The sequence below is a fragment of the Hippocampus comes genome, unplaced genomic scaffold, assembly GCF_001891065.2.
Source record: "Hippocampus comes isolate QL1 unplaced genomic scaffold, H_comes_QL1_v1.1 scaffold122, whole genome shotgun sequence".
In the NCBI taxonomy this organism is placed as follows: domain Eukaryota; kingdom Metazoa; phylum Chordata; class Actinopteri; order Syngnathiformes; family Syngnathidae; genus Hippocampus; species Hippocampus comes.
This window is the reverse complement of record NW_017842059.1, coordinates 3429012-3445321: the sequence shown is the minus strand read 5'-3', so window position 1 is coordinate 3445321 and position 16310 is coordinate 3429012. Positions and strand designations below refer to the sequence as shown.

Genomic DNA, 16310 nt, shown 5'->3' with positions numbered 1-16310 from the left:
ATTCGCTCCTTGGGCCATGAGGCATTCCGACAGTTTTATGTAACTGTGAATCACCGAGAAAAAGTGTTTACCAGTCTGGCAATCGCCCGCTATGCTGATGTTTGCCTTGGACATTTGCGAAGGATTGTTAAAAGCCGTCAAAAGCAAACGTCGTTGGATCAGTCTTTTACAAAACGACAAGCAAAAACCACTTCTGAGAGAGAACATGAACTATAAAGAGGGCAAAAAACGTTAATTGACCATCATTTTTATTCTTTATTCATTGTTTTTTACATTTTGCACAACTCTCATTTCTTGTGCAATAATCTATTTGGAACATGTATTTGTGACATATTTTGATGCATTTTGATGCTTTAGAAAACATTTATGTCTGAAATCAGGGTGGGTTTGGAACGGATTAGGGCATTTTCATGGAAACACGTCTCTACTTACATTTTCTAGTTAACAAAATTTCTTCCAGAACCAATTGCGAGAATGTTGCGGTTAAGATTGTTGACTGAGCTATACTGAGCAGTGCGTCCTGGATGGGGATGTTTGTACCAATGACCTCACGACTTATTTGCATGAGAAAGCACTGAATCATGCCGGAAGAAAAAAAAAATCAAGGGGCTTTCCCAGACTGTTCCCACAAAGCAGAAGCATAGGTTTGTCCAAAATGTCTCGGTCGGGTGAAGAGTTCAAATTCACACGAGACCAAAGGATATACTGCTCAAACAACCGATTGACTTAATTGATTCTGACTATGACGTGGTGATGACAACGCCTGTAGATTGATTAAAAAGTGTCTCAATGCTTTGGTCCATGAAGTGTTCAGACCTTCCCGACTCGACACTGACTAAAAGAGTGTGTGGGATGTTGCACTGCCTGATTTTGACGAAGCAGCAGTGTCTCTGCTCAGTTGGTCAGTTGTTTTCAGGCTGACTGCAGTGGAGCGGATTCCCAGGCTCTCCTTATTTTCAGAGCTTCTCATTGCACGGCTGCTCGCTGCTGCTGTTTGTGAAAGAGAAGAGGGAAAGCCCCTGTACAGACTGCATGCCATGTCACATATGTTGAAAAATAAAAGGGCATAATCCGAAGGTGTCAAGTTGCAGAGAAGAAAACTTCAATATCTACGCAAAGTATAAAAATGAGCTTAGTTCACCTGCACGGAGCAAAATACATTTTTAGTTTGGCTTTTGATTATCAACCTTTTCTTTTATACCCCCCACCCACCCCCTCCAAATAATTCTGAATTATTGAAAGGAACAAAGGTTAAACACGAATAATGAAATGTTTACCAATGGACAGTTCTTTAACCTTTTCAGTGACAGCGGCTACTACAGTGGACAGTTTATCGTGTTATTAGATTACAGGGTGCATCGAAGGGTTAAACACCTCTCAGCATGATACACCACAGCAAACTCAAACCACAATATTGTCAATGAATAGTTTACTTTAAACTGAGCTATCATGTCAACGAAGGCAGAATTGTTGGATACACATTTTCTGGTGTGTGTAGCTCATGTTGTGGCCAGTGAGTGTAGGTGTTCAATTTTCAAAACATCAGTCATTACAGGTCCAGTTACGCAAGACAAAAACACATTATTGTGCCTTTCTGGCTATTCCATTACATGGCGCTGCTATTGTGGAGTCTGAAAACACAAACATTTTAAAATGGGACTCTCATTCTGGTGGTCTACAGTGTACAGCACTGTTATTTCACTTCTTCAGCAATGTGCCCAGTAGATTTACTGCATCGCTAATGTATCAATGAATTGTATGTCAGATTCTAAAGCTATACACTATATGCCAGTAATGTAGTATTGTCCTTTCAAGTTGATTTGTAGGTGTTTTGAGAAAATGTACACCAGTTAGGGTGTAGTTCAGGGGTGTCAAACTCATTTCACATTGTGGGCCACATACGGCCTCGGTCGATGTCAACTGTGCCAGACCATTAAAATTATACCATACTCTGTTCTAAATAACAAAAATATCACGTCTTTCCTTTGTTTTGGTAGAAAGAAGCACAACAACATTAGGAAAATGTTGAAATTTAATGAACATATCTTTTACAAAACATTTGACAAAATAACTTGACTCTCTGTTTCAATTGGCTGTCTAAATCCGCTGATTGGTCCGAAATCCTCTCTGGTAAAGTATTCCTCATCAGGCTAATATTGGCAAAAGCTTGTCTGTCGCTTCTCGGGACAGACAAGTTCAGCCGCCTTCATCATGCATTGTTTAACAAAGTCACCGTCGGAATATGGCTTTGATGCTAATGCTGTTTTGCTAGCAATTAGGTAGCTGGCTTTTATTGCTGTGTTGGGTCTGTCTCAGTGACAGACTGAGACTGCTGTTGTCTTCTTCTCTGATCAAAACAGTGTTTCCCCTAGCGGATGATCCATGGATTGCAGCTTATGAAAAATATTTATTCTGTGTCTTATGTATTTTTTCACTTTTAAATTATCCTACGGGCCTGATCGAACCTCTGTGGGGGCTCTGGCCCGCGGGCCGTATGTTTGACACCTCTGGTGTAGTTGAAGGGGACGGTGGGGTTGCCTGCCCCATTTTCTAAATTAGTTTGCGCTTTCCCTTACACACTTTAACATAGCAGCCATTTAAACAATTCAATTCTTTGTGAATAAGTCATGCAATCAAGCTGTCCTTGACACCATCATCCATCCACCCATTTTCAACACCACTTATCATGAAGAGGGTCGTGGGGAGTTGCTGGGGCCTATCACAGCTGACTTCGGGCAGAAGGCAAACTACACCCCAAACTGGTCGCCAGTCAGTCACAGGGCACATATTGAGACAAACAACCATTCATACCCACATTCACACCATCACTGAGTGAGACAAGTCATGTCAGACAAGTGGACAAGCAGATCAGATGGACCGATGCTGAAAAAAAATGTTGCACAAAAAAAAAAAAAGCCTGCACGATGCAAAAACCTTTTTTCCAAACAAGTAATGTAAGTGGAGTAAAATTGTGATCGATTGATAATGTAGCCAAGTGATCGAAAAATTAATCGGTAACGTGCCAACGTAAGGTCACCTAAACCTCTTTTATCAAAGTTATGAGCATTTTAGTACACAATGTGTCAAAAAGTAAAAGGTGTCATTTGTCAGGACCTCTACGGCTCACGTTTTTTATTTTATTTATTTTTTGCTTGTGAGAAAACAATGGTGTGAATCAGAGCATTGATGCTAAGATTTATAGTATTGTTACCTGGAGTACGTTAGCTTGCTTGCAAGTTACAGTATTTGAATGCTAGAAATGAACTCAATATTATTTTCTGCTCGGAATTTGGGCTCACTGCTTTCCGCATACAGTATTTAACCCTTTGAGGGTTTTTGCACCCGTTTCCTATCTAGAAATCACGAAAGCTTAATTGCAATATTTAACATCCATATTTTGAAAAAGTACAAGTGTAGTACCTCAGCACATTCCTTTCTTTCACATATTCTGATTATGAAAAGTATGCATTTGGAAATTATTGATCCTAGTCTCATCTGTTAATGTTCTGGTGGGATTCTGAAGCCCTCCTACATTTTAAGAATGACTTCTGGTAGTGTTGGAAGAATGTTGATCAGTTTTCCCAATTGCACGCTGATGTGCATTAATGTTGTGTCTTACTGAAAACATAAGACAGTGTTTCTGCTTCCATGGAGGACTAACTAAAGAAATTCTAAAAGTGTTCACATTTGAAAAGATGAAATCAGACCATTGAGACTTTTTAAAATCCATCCATTTACCCGTCCATTCTTTGTACTGTTAACCTCATGAATTGTGAAGCTTGCCCTAGCTGACTTTGGGCGAGAGTCGAAGATCATAGTTCAAAACCTTTTTCACTTCCTTTGTATATTTTTTTTGTCCACCAAGATTGCTGGTAAGAATGATGTTAACAGTTTTAGTGATTTTTTTTGTGTGTGTTTAGCCTTTCCATCGGCCGGTTTAACCCTTTCAGGGACGGCGGTTACTACAGTGGACAGCTTCTTATGTTATCCGGTTACAGGTTATCATTATTGGTACATGAAAGGATTAATTGTCTGGCTACTTATGCTTTACTGTCATTGTTTTTCACTTCAACCAGAGTTTGAAAGTTTGATTATTTAGTTATTAGCCACTGTGAAGAGGAGCGGTGGAATGCGAGAGGATGACTATTTTTTCATGAAAATTGGCTTACCGCTCAACAATTTGTCACTTCTTAAATGATTATAATGGCTATGGCCATGCAACAGAGTACACCGCATGGCCAGTGGAGAATTCAGACAAGAGGCTGCAGTGCTCACTAAATCCAGCGACTTTTTTTTTTTTTCCATTTTATGGAGTCAGTTATGAAATTAGCATGTCAATATAAAAACTTGTTTCATAATCCCGATATGCAGCCGAGCATCATCGGCCCATTGTTTGCCATTCAAACGTTTAAAAATGAAGTGGGTGTGACGGGTCATGTTTTATCAACCACTTATGCTTGCAATTGAGGCAGTTGGGATTGAGCCCTGCGAGTTCTGCGCAGCAACGGCAGGCTAACATGCAACATGAAAGGATACAAAGCATTCACTGTTGCTGTTTCAATGAATGTCATCAGGTTTAAAAGACTCTCAGTTCCACATTGCTGCAGGAATAGAAACTGACATAGCACATCAGTCATGAACAGAGAGCGCTGTAGTTTTCCTGACATGTTGGTCCTTTGTCCGATGACCCCTGATGGATCGTTCCCAGTTAATGCTGGAGAGGGGGAGGGCGGGGAAATTTCTGTGAACTGGTTTCACTCCAAAGAACAAAGTTTTACAACGAGATGAGATTATACTTTAATGCCGTGTTGCAGCACATGATATACAGGGCTGTGTCGTCTCATACTTAAAGTAAGGAAACCCACACAAGCATTACATGGACAGAAAGAAAATGTGAAATATCAGTCTTCGCTGGTTACTAGGTTCCCTTGTATGTTGCCCAAGAACAAAGACGATCAGTGCAGACTTGAGCCTAAGTAGACACTGATTAGAAGCTGGTCTGTTAGCAGCTAATGACGAGGCCACCTTCTTAATCACGGCACTGCAATGAAGCTACAGTTCCCATCCATATGCCATTTCCCTCTGGGATGTCTCAAACATGAACCATAACATCCGTTTCTGTGGGAACCTCCCTCAGTGTTTGCCTCAGAGTTTCTCTTTTTTGCTATAAACCAGCAAAAACACTGCTTGCGTTTTGTTTTTTTAATGCAATAAAGCATAGAAGCTATTTTGATGGTGTCACACAATAAAAAGCTAAAACGTGAACTCATTTGGACTATTCTCAGAAAAAAGAATTGTATTTAACTAAACTTTCCGATTTTACAAAATGTTGATTTTAAATCTGGCAAGGATGCCCCTCCCTTAAAATTTCCTTCAACCCGTTTTCCCTCTCCCGCTATAAGTTTTCCGAATAAGTGCCAAAACGTATGTGCATCAATCGGATTATTTGTCACTCCTAGTTGAAGTTTACTGTAAAACTGTCACATAACACCAAAGGACATTGTGTATTTGTTCAACCAAACCATAGCTGTCTAAGGAAAGTCCACTAGCTTGTGAAATGCCATAAATTGTCTGAGAGCAGCAGCTTCAGCAGGGAAGCCCAGACTACCCTCTCCCCAGCCACTTCATCCACCTCTTTCGGAGGGATCACAATGCGTTCCCCAGCCAGCCAGGAGGTGTCACTCCACCGTGTCGTGGGTCGTCCTTAATGTCAGGGGGAAAAGTGCGGAACACTTCACAAAGGAGGCATTCGGGAGGCATCCTAATCAAATACCCGAGCCACCTCATCTGGCTCCTATCAATATGGAGGAGCAGTGGCTAGATTCTGAGATAATTGGAGGGGGGGAGAGAGAGAGAGAGAGAGAGAGAGAGAGAGAGAGAGAGAGAGAGAGAGAGAGAGAGAGAAGATACAAGATACAAGATTTTATTTTAGACGTTTGACAAACTCAGTTCATGTCTTCTCAAGTCTTTTGTTTGCTCACCTTGACCAGAGTTTTCTCGGAATATTGGTGAATGTGCCTGGTTAACATGATCTTGTTATCAGCATTAAAAAAAGAAAAATCATTTAAGTATTATGTTGGCTGACCTGTAATCTAAGCCAGGTTCGGAATACACTATACTGTAAGTACAATTAACAAGAATTAACATGGCCTTTTTTAGGAAGCTATAATTTTTAATGATTAGTCACTTCAGTGGGGCGGCCCGGTAGTCCAGTGGTTAGCACGTCGACTTCACAGTGCAGAGGTGCCGGGTTCGAATCCAGCTTCGGCCTCCCTGTGTGGAGTTTGCATGTTCTCCCCGGGCCTGCGTGGGTTTTCTCCGGGTACTCCGGTTTCCTCCCACGTTCCAAAAACATGCGTGGTAGGCTGATTGAACACTCTAAATTGTCCCTGTGTGAATGTGAGCGTGGATGGTTGTTCGTCTCTGTGTGCCCTGCGATTGGCTGGCAACCAATTCAGGGTGTCCCCCGCCTACTGCCCGAAGACGGCTGGGATAGGCTCCAGCACCCCCCGCGACCCTAGTGAGGATCAAGCGGTTCGGAAAATGAATGAATGAATGAATGAGTCACTTCAGTGTAACCATCAGACTTCAGCATGGAATTGATGGGAGGGTTCAAAGAAAATTCCAAGTAATAATTATCTAATATCCTGGATGGTAGATTAGAGGCATAACAGGTATGTGATCTTTAGTAAAGGTTATCATGTGCCGCAGTAATGGATTTTTTTTTTTATCCACTCCTCTGTCTCCGTTATTCTATGTTCAGAGCAGCACTCCGATGTTGATCCTCTCGAGTGGGTGGACCTTGCTATTGAAGGGTCAGCTGATACTTTTCTTCTCTTCGAATAATTAGATATTTTGCATTTCTATTTGGTTTTTGGCATGTATATTTCATGAGGGTTCAGTTAACTATGGACTGTATACACCACTTGCGCAATATATGCACATGGCCCTAATTGATTATACTCTCCACGGATTCAGGCGCTGATGTAGGAAAGCAGCCCCAAATCATAACCAAGCCTCCACCGTATTTCGCAAGAGCTGGAGTGTTGTTTTTCTCACACGGCAAGCTTTATTTAGAGAATGCTTTTACATGGGGACAAATAATATAATCTTACAATAATGACTCTGTTTACCATTCAGTCAAAGCCTCTGTCATTATTTCCTGTGCTCCAGAAACCATTAGGCAGCATAGAAATGTGAGTCATACCTTTTCTGTAGGAGACTGAGCCACTCGCCTCTTCGTGCTCGCTCAGTCTTCAGAGTATGGAAAGCTCTGCTCCGTACAAACACCAACACACACACAAGGACACTATAAGCCTGTACCTATAACCCATAAACAAGTGTGATTTATTCTGTTTTAAAATCGGTATCGTAAATGTCGCCTGCATTTACGTATGATTGTGATGTTTTTATGGGAACAGCTTGTGTGAGAGTCAGTAAGGAGATATTTTGTGATGTAACAGAGAATTAAACAATCATACATTATATCATTGGGAGCAAATTCTAAAGGCTGGTTGTCTTAAATGGCAAATTACTTAAGCCGGGGGTCGGCAACACGCGGCTCCAGAGCCGCATTTCGGCTCTTTAGCGACATCTAGTGGCTCTCTGGAGCTTTATAAAAAAAAATGTTTGAAAATGGAAAAAGATTTTGATAGTAGGCTAATATTGCTCAAATAGATATAGATACATGTTGCAGCTCCGAAAAAGGAGAGCTGTGGTGTTGGTTTTTTAAAACGTACACTTTATTTATGCTTTTAACAGGCTCGACAATCACAGACACGTCTGTCCGACTCCGTGCCTTCTCTCTTCTCGTTCGACTCGAGAGGCGTTCAAAGACAGCCTCCAAAAAACGGAAATTAATGATCACTTCACTGACACTAAGTAAAGCGAAAAAAATGCACCAAAACAAAAAATCAAGCGAGGAAATCTATGGGGGCGTTTGTGAACACACAACAAAGGAATGAATAACAAACAATTCTGAGACAGTCCAGTCTCCTACATACATACAGCATGTGTTTCCTTCATTTTAAGTTTTATAGAAGGCTTTTATTTTTTTGCAGCTCCAGACAAATTTGTTTTTTGTTTTTTTTGTCCTATATGGCTCTTTCAACGTTTTGAGTTGCCGACCCCTGACTTAAGCCATTATGTAGACAATTATGATGACGCATCAGTGTGTAATGCTTATTTGTCCAGTCCTTGGTATCAATTGTTCCTCTGTAGTAAATGATGCTTTTAAACCAAACCATTTGCATGACAATTGAGCCTCTCCCTCCACCAATTTAGTTCGGTAACCTTTTTGGTAAATCTAATACTTGCAGTAAAGCAAAACAACACAAATACTAAATTGAGCATGCAATGTGATTAAGATACAGCCACTTTTTAGATCCACACACATGGTTAATATGAAATAAGACTTCTGCATTTAACACAGCAGGCCCACCGCATTAGTAACACTCCTGGAGTAACAGACAGCTTCCCTACTGAGCGTTTGAGCTGTGAGAACCAATGCTCTCATGTCAATCAAGCCTGCCCTTCAGTTGTGAAGGATTCTTAACCACTCAGCCATGGCTGCCTCAATGACGTGCTCATTATTTGCAGGTGTATTCAGTTGCTTTTTTTACTTGCCGAGCTGGCTGGCTGACATTTTCTACTTAGCAATCTTGGTCATCGTCATAGCTTAAAACATACAACTCATGGATAAAGGGGCTTTGTCACAGGGGTGGGACAAAATAATCATATTGTCACAACAAGTCCATTCTTTTCTCGGACAGACATTATTATTATTATTATTATTATTATTATTATTGTTATTATTATTATTATTGTCATTATGACTAGAATAGAATGCCTTTATTGTCATTGTGCATCAGGTATATGACAAAATTCGGAGCACCGCTCCATTTGATTATCCATCTGTGAAAAAACACCATTTATGCTGAACATGGGTGCTGGAGCCTATCACAGCTCACTACGAGTGAAAGGCGCACTACACCCTGAACTGGTCGACAATCGGTCGCAGGGCCCATATAGAGACGAACAACCATTCATACCCACATTGACACTGTCACTGAGTGCTAACCGATCCCACGCTGCCCGCACACCAGTCAGGCGAGTGCACCACTACACCAGGGGTGCCCAACCAGTCAACCACCGCGGACTGATCCCAAGGCCACCGCAAGGTGTGTAGGAAAAAAATAAAGTATGACATGACAGGAAGTCAGTGTTGCCAATTTACCGACTTTGACGCTATATTTAGCAAATATTCAGACCCTCTCGAGCAACTTTAAAATTTTATTTTTTTTTTTAAAGTGACTTAGTGACAATCTACCGACTGATTTTGGTGTTACGGGAGACTTTTGGAGTCTGTGGCATGAAGGCACGTTTTTAAGGCTGTTCCCAATGAACAACGGCTGGTGCTGCTGTTGTTGTTGTTGTTGTTGTTGTTGTTGTTGTTGTTAAGCACACAAGTCAGGGGTTTTGTAGGGTTATTGTCTGCTCGTGTCCCCAGGTTTCGTCACCTCCGGTAAATCTGGCCTTTGTTTCCACCTCTGCCAAATCCTGAGGGCGAGCCATCCCGCCGGGTTTACAGTCAGGGCTGGATGTAAATGTAAAATTTTCTTTGTCTAAAATAAACTAAAAAAACAAACATCAAAAAATAAAAATTACAAAAGAAAGGGGGGGTGTTGCGATGTTGACACTGGACTGGTAGATATCCGGAGGTTGGCTCCTTGAAAAGTAGCCCTTGGGACAAAAAAGGTTGGGCACCCCTGCACTACACCATCGACGACTTCGTTTGGTGCATAGGAAAAGGTCATAAAATAAAGTACAAAGTATAAGACGGCAAATGTTGGAAGAACAACAAGTACAAAATCACGGTAAATGGACAAACAGGTAAAGTGGCTTTACGTATTGCACACCGGAGATGGGTAGAGATTCAACATACAGTACCGTAATTTGAATTGCTTTTAAAATGCCAACTTTAGATCTGGACTAAAAACTACGGTAACTGGGAGAGGCTCCAGCATGCACGCAACCCTCGTGAGGAAAAGGCAGTTCGGATAATGGATGGAATGGATGGATCCTGTTCACGATAAGCGGTGTTGAAAATGAGTGGATGGATGGGTGGATAAAGTGAGAGCATCAGCTTTTGTCAGTACTGTACTGATATCTCCTCTTTGTGTATACTTTGTAATGGAGCTGCCTATTATGCTGACTGTTCAAGAAATGAATTTTGTTTTCTACAAACCGCCTGAATTACAATGCTTTCATGCCAGATGTTTGTCGTAAAATCACAACAAAGAATGCACTATGGCAAGCAAGGCAAGAAAAAAAAAAAAAACTCCAACAGAACTCACTTTAGGGCATTCCCACCAGTCCACATCAACAGCGCCCTCCACGAAATTCTCCCCCAGCATCTGAAGTTCGCTGCCCTCTGATATTGAATGCGGAAGTGCTGCATGCATACAGTCTTCAAGAATACAAATGTAGAGCTTGAAATGAGCAAAAACTACAATAATTCAACAAGGCTAAGTGAGTTTTTTTGTGTTTTCTAATTCATTTCGGCATAGTGGACGACTGCCTCACAGTACAGCAGTCTAAGGTTCGAATCCTTGCCCCGGCCTTCCTTTGTGGAGTTTGATTGTTCTCCCTGTGCCTGTGTGGGTTTTCTCCAGCTACTCTAGTTTCCTCCCACATTCCAAAAGCATTCACGATAGGTTAATTGAACATTTCAGATCATCCCTAGGTGTGACTGTGAGCGTGAACGGTTATTCGTCTGTGTGTGCCCTGCGATTGGCTGTTCAGGGTGTACCCCGCCTACTGCCCGATAACAGCTGGGATTGGCTCCAACACACTTGCAGTCTTCGTGAAGATAAGCGGTTCGGATAATGTATGGATGGACGTTTCCCCTTCGTTCTTTAATGACTGTTGATAAGCAATGGTAATTTTACGGTATATGGAGTTTGCATATTTTTCAAGCAGGGGCGAACCACATTGTGGTGTCAGATTGTGTAACTCTGTTTGCATAATTACATTTATTGTGTACCATATACCCAGTAGCCAAGCAGCTCATAAGCCACAGCTGCACAAATTAGATCCAAAACAGGTCATAAGAACATTTTTGTCTTGGCAAGAATAATACAGCATATCCTGGTTTTGATTGACAGTGGAAATTCAACAGGTTAAAAGAAAGTGTGATCAATGTCCACATAAGTTATGTGCCTTATGTGCTTATATTTGTGTATGCTGTGACTGTGTTTTCTTTCCATGTTCAGTGAGTCATGAGGTTTGTTTATATGTGCAAAATGTGTTACATAACTATGATGTCTTCGTCCCTATAAGAGGGCTGATAGTGCATAAAGTGTATAAAAAAACATTCTGTGTGGTGTGTGTATGTGTGTGTAGGACCTGGGCATGGAATCGACATCTCTGGACGATGTATTATACCGCTACGCCAGCTTTAGAAACCTTGTCGACCCCATCACACATGACCTGATCATCAGCCTGGCACGATATGTACACTGCCCAAAGACGGTAAGTCACACGCACGCACGCACGCACGCACGCACACGCACTGAATCATTTCGTCTGACTTTATTAGATTAGAGAATTGCTCTAAGTGGTTGTGTAGAAGTGTGTGCGTTCATAAGGAAACTGCTTGTTTTTTGTGTTTGTTCATTCATCTAGTTTGAGATGTCATTGAGTCAGCGTGAACGAAAGTATGACAGCTACCCTACTAGATGAAAAATGCAGGAAGGAACATGGAGCGGTGAAGATAAAAAGGCATTTCATGCTGACTGGCTAGTGTGTTATGGTCTTACACAAATGCCCCGAAGCTGACATGTTGTGTTCAGCATGAGTGCATTTGGTCATCATGACCTAAAACAACAAATCACAAAGGGCCTCATGTACTGTACAAAAACGTATGTGGCTTTCATCCTAAAATACGGCCAAAACCCCAAACATGGCATGCACAAATGAGCAGTGCAGTGAAAAGTATTCGATATAAGCAGAGTCGCTTGGGATGGATGGTGGCAGAGCTGGATATTGAAGGGAGCGGGGATCATTGAATCTATTGAGATGGATTGATATCAGTTTTATCCAGAATGTAAGTGGCCAAGTAAATGACAGCATACAGAGGAAAAGAGGTATAAAGGCACAGAGGAGATGTGTCTGGTTCTGGATCGACCCGAATAATGTTTTTGGATTCGGAAATACAGGCTCAGACAAAGTGCGATAACAAAAAAAAAAGCGCACCAACAAAGTACAAACCAAAATCGTTGGTCACAAGGAGCCAGACGAAACAATGCAAAACATTGCAAACAAAAAAAAAAGCGCTTGCAAAAGGCAAGGTACAATGGAAACGCAGAGAATAAACAAACAAAATGTCAAGAAGCTAATAACATGAAGTCACAGATCAAGAGCAATAATTCGTTCATTCATTCATTTTCCGATCCGCTTATCCTCACAAGAGTCGTTGGGGGTGCTGGAGCCTATCCCAGTTGTCTTCGGGCAGTAGGCGGGGGACACCCTGAACCGGTTGCCAGCCAATCGCAGGGCACACAGAGACGAACAACCGTCTGCGCTCACACTCACACTTTGGGACAATTTTGAGTGTTCAATCAGCCTGCCATGCATGTTTTTGGAATGTGGGAGGAAACTGGAGTACCCGAAGAAAACCCATGCAGGCCCGGGGAGAACATGCAAACTCCACACAGGGAGGCCAGAGTTGGAATTGAACCCAGTACCTCTACACTGTGAGGTCGACGCACTAACCACTAGAGCACCGGGCTGCATCAAGAGCAATAAGGAAAAAAAAAAAAATACAAACTAGAATCTATGAATAATGAGAGCGACTATGGAGGGTATCAAGAGGTCTGGAAAACAACAGTTGAAGCACAACAGCGAGCAAGGTCAATAATCCGACAAGAGACGAGGCAGCTTGGCAGTCCATAAATACTTGGCAAGACTTGATGGGGAAACGCCTGCAGGAGGGAAACACCCTTCACTCCAGCTGGAGCTGAAACACAACCAAAACAGACAGAACATGACAAGACGTGGGAGAAAATTCAATCAAAGTCCAAGTGAAATGTAGAAAAGCACAAGCTCCACTCAAATACCACTACTGCTGCTTTTACCGACCCAGGATCTGTCTCATTTATTCTGTTACAATCCACTTGATGCAGCTTTAATAGCTCAAGGGTGTTTACCTTGAACGGTTGGTAGAAATAATGTCTCAACCAGTCAGACACACAATACAAGAACGTGTTGAAAGGTTGAGATTTGAAACGGCAAACGACACCACAAAGCTGATGTTGAACAAACACACGCAGAGTTCTTGATTTTTGGACCAATGAAGTGAAAATGGAACATTTCTGGCAGCACGCCTGACAATCTGTCGTGACACTCAAAATGAATTTCTGTCATCCTGCATTATTTTCTCTTCATCATCTCTGCACTCTTCTGTCTTGTGTAAATTGCCTCTGCTTCGATTTCTCACAGGTATGAGCCATAGTCATCGGTGTGTGAAGTACTGCCGTCATGCACGGTTCACAAAAGATAGACCGTGTGAGACCAGGCTTTTCAGGCTCTGCGTGCCACTGACGCAGACATCGTCTCCCACACTGACCCTCAAAAGTATTGGAACAGTGGATCCAATTCGGTTACTTTTATGGTCGACTGAAAACATTTGGGAACATTACGGATTTTATTCCACTTTCATTTCTAGGGACTCGCGTGTGACCAACTTGAAAACCAGAAAGCTGTCCATAGGTGAACAATTAGCAATTGAGAAGCTGGCAAGATGGACACTCACTCACTGCCATTGCACAAACATCTGTTTAGCCACTAAGCCCTTTTGAATTTCCTGAAAATGCAAACCACAGGGGTACTAAAATATGTCAGTTCTACCAAGGTATTTGAGCATACAGTATATACGAAAACATCGTTGGATTCATGCCGTGTGCACCAGCCCATTTTCTTTGCACCATTCTGCGTATGTTGACGAATCAGAATTCATTCTAAATGACAGCCAGTGCCATAAGCCCCTCTTCTATTACTCAATAAAAGGGGCATCGGCAAATGCGCGGCCGTTTCAAATTGCGGCAGATGGCCTCAAAATGTTCCCAGAAACTGAGAGCACAGAATAATAATGTCAATGATTTTGAAAGTATTTGGTGGTGTTGTAACAGTGAATATTGAAAAGGTTTGGTGGAGTCAGTGGGCCACAGGCTTGATGCAAGTCATTGCAAGCACAGGATTTGCAGCAAAATATTACGTCTTAAACGATTCGAAATGACCTATTGCAATACCTTATCGCACCGAAAAATTCACGATTCATTCCGAATAATTCTGTCTTTGAAATTGTGTTAAGTCGCCATTTTAAGTTGATGAAATGGCAGCCTTAATCGTAAATAATATATTTAGTCTCGCAAAGCATGAAACCAGTGGGCTGGAGTGAAACATCAATCAACGCTCTGTGAAGCATTAAAATCCCCAACTTTGCTTCATATCAGACACACACACACACACACACACACACACACACACACACACACACACACACACACACACGCTTGGTTGACAGATGCATTTGCCAATTAGTTGCTCCAATGGTCCATAAATCAGGCTTTTCTTACTCTCATCTCTCTGCAGTAATGTCTTGCCCATAATGCCTCCCTTTGTTAGTCCTGCGTGAATTAGACGATTCGCTGACTAGACTTTGACTGATAGCATCACTTTGTTTTATGAATAGTGATGAATGCCTCCAACTCTGTTGTTCAAGGCCAGAAGTCGTTTCGGACAATTTTGAACCTTAAGTGTCTTTTTTTTTTTTTTTTAAATCCAACTTTTTTGCTCAAATGTTGCCAATTTTAATGGTACCCTCTAGGCCAGGGGTGTCAAACTCATTTCACATGGTGGGCCACATACGGCCTCGGTAGATGTCAAGTGGGCCGGACCATTAAAATGATACAATACTTTGCTATAAATAACCAAAACAATATGTCTTTCCTTTGTTTTGGTATAAAGAAGCACAAGAACATTAGGAAAATGTTGAAATTTAATGAACATATCTTTTACAAAACATTTCATGAAGCACCTTAGATTTCCTTAGACAAATGTGCATTTTACTTTTATCGTTCACATATATTCATTGCAACTGGTCCCACTGATTGTGCAAAGGCACAAAACTTTAACAATTGGTCGTGAAAAATAGAGTAATACATTTTAAGAATAAATGAGATTGATAAAGAAAGGAATTTAAAAAACATTTACACGTGCATATAAAATCTAAATGTAATCCCTGCCTACACCTTACAAACTAAGGAGAGTGCTATTGAATGTGTAAATGTGAGAGTGCTATTGATAGCGTCTGCTGTCATGGGTCTGTCTCAGTGACAGACTGAGGCTGCTGTTGTCTTCTTCTCTGATCAAAACAGTGTCCCCTTGCGGATACTCAATGAATTGCACCTGATTAAAAATATTAATTCTGTGTCTTTAATGCATTTTTTTCACTTTTACATTATCCTGCGGGCCTGATTGAACCTACTTGCGGGCCGGTTCCGGCCCGCGGGCCGTATGTTTGACACCTCTGCTTTACATAATCATCTCGCGGGCCGGATTAAACTCCTTTGCGGGCCGGATCCGGCCCGCGGGCCGTATGTTTGACACCCCTGCTCTAGGCTCATGTCACATTTCTGCTAACAAACTTCAATCTGGCAAGGTCTGAACAAAGACCGGGTGGAAAGTGGATCCCAAAAAGGAAGACTCAGATTCATGATAATGACAAAAATAACTTTATTCATAGAAAAGCGAGAAACCGAGAAAGTATGAACAGAACCCATTGGTGATAAAAAAGCGACATGGAACAATTGAAAACCCAAAGTCCACAAAACAAAATGACACGAGTCCAAAAACACTAACATAAAATAAGTCAAAAATAGCTTGACAAAGAAAATACTTACAAAACCAAAATCTATCGAGGCGAAAGCGACTGTGAGCGAGAGCATGAGGTCCAGAAAATGGCACTTGGGCATGAACAGTGAATAAGGTCAATAATCCGACAAACACGAGCCATCTTGGAAGTCCCAAAATACAAGGTACCGGTACTTTTTTTTTATTTTTCCTTTTGTAACTTTTGCTTGCCTTTTGTCAATCCGTTATTGTATTGTATGTTCAATAAACAATTAACCTAACCTAATTAACCTCATCTAAGGAAGCTTGATTGCATGACGAGACACAGGTACACCGCTGAAGGGTCACGCCCAACACTCCAGCTGGTGCTGAAACAAAAACAAGGCAGAGCAGAACAT

General features: G+C 41.6%; 1 protein-coding gene and 1 long non-coding RNA gene across 4 annotated transcripts in view; both read left to right on the top strand.

Annotated features, from left to right (window-relative positions):
• Window positions 1-16310, top strand: part of lrrc75a (leucine rich repeat containing 75A) — a 31163-nt gene that overhangs the window by 2463 nt on the left and 12390 nt on the right. For all 3 annotated transcript variants that reach the window (XM_019861653.1, XM_019861652.1, XM_019861651.1), the window contains one exon: window positions 11404-11532. In XM_019861653.1, the coding sequence (XP_019717212.1) occupies window positions 11404-11532 (129 nt within the window). The remainder of the gene's footprint in view (window positions 1-11403; window positions 11533-16310) is intronic.
• Window positions 15860-16283, top strand: LOC109510946 (uncharacterized). Its single transcript, XR_002167215.1, has 2 exons — window positions 15860-16097; window positions 16214-16283. It is a non-coding gene; the product is annotated as an uncharacterized LOC109510946 (long non-coding RNA).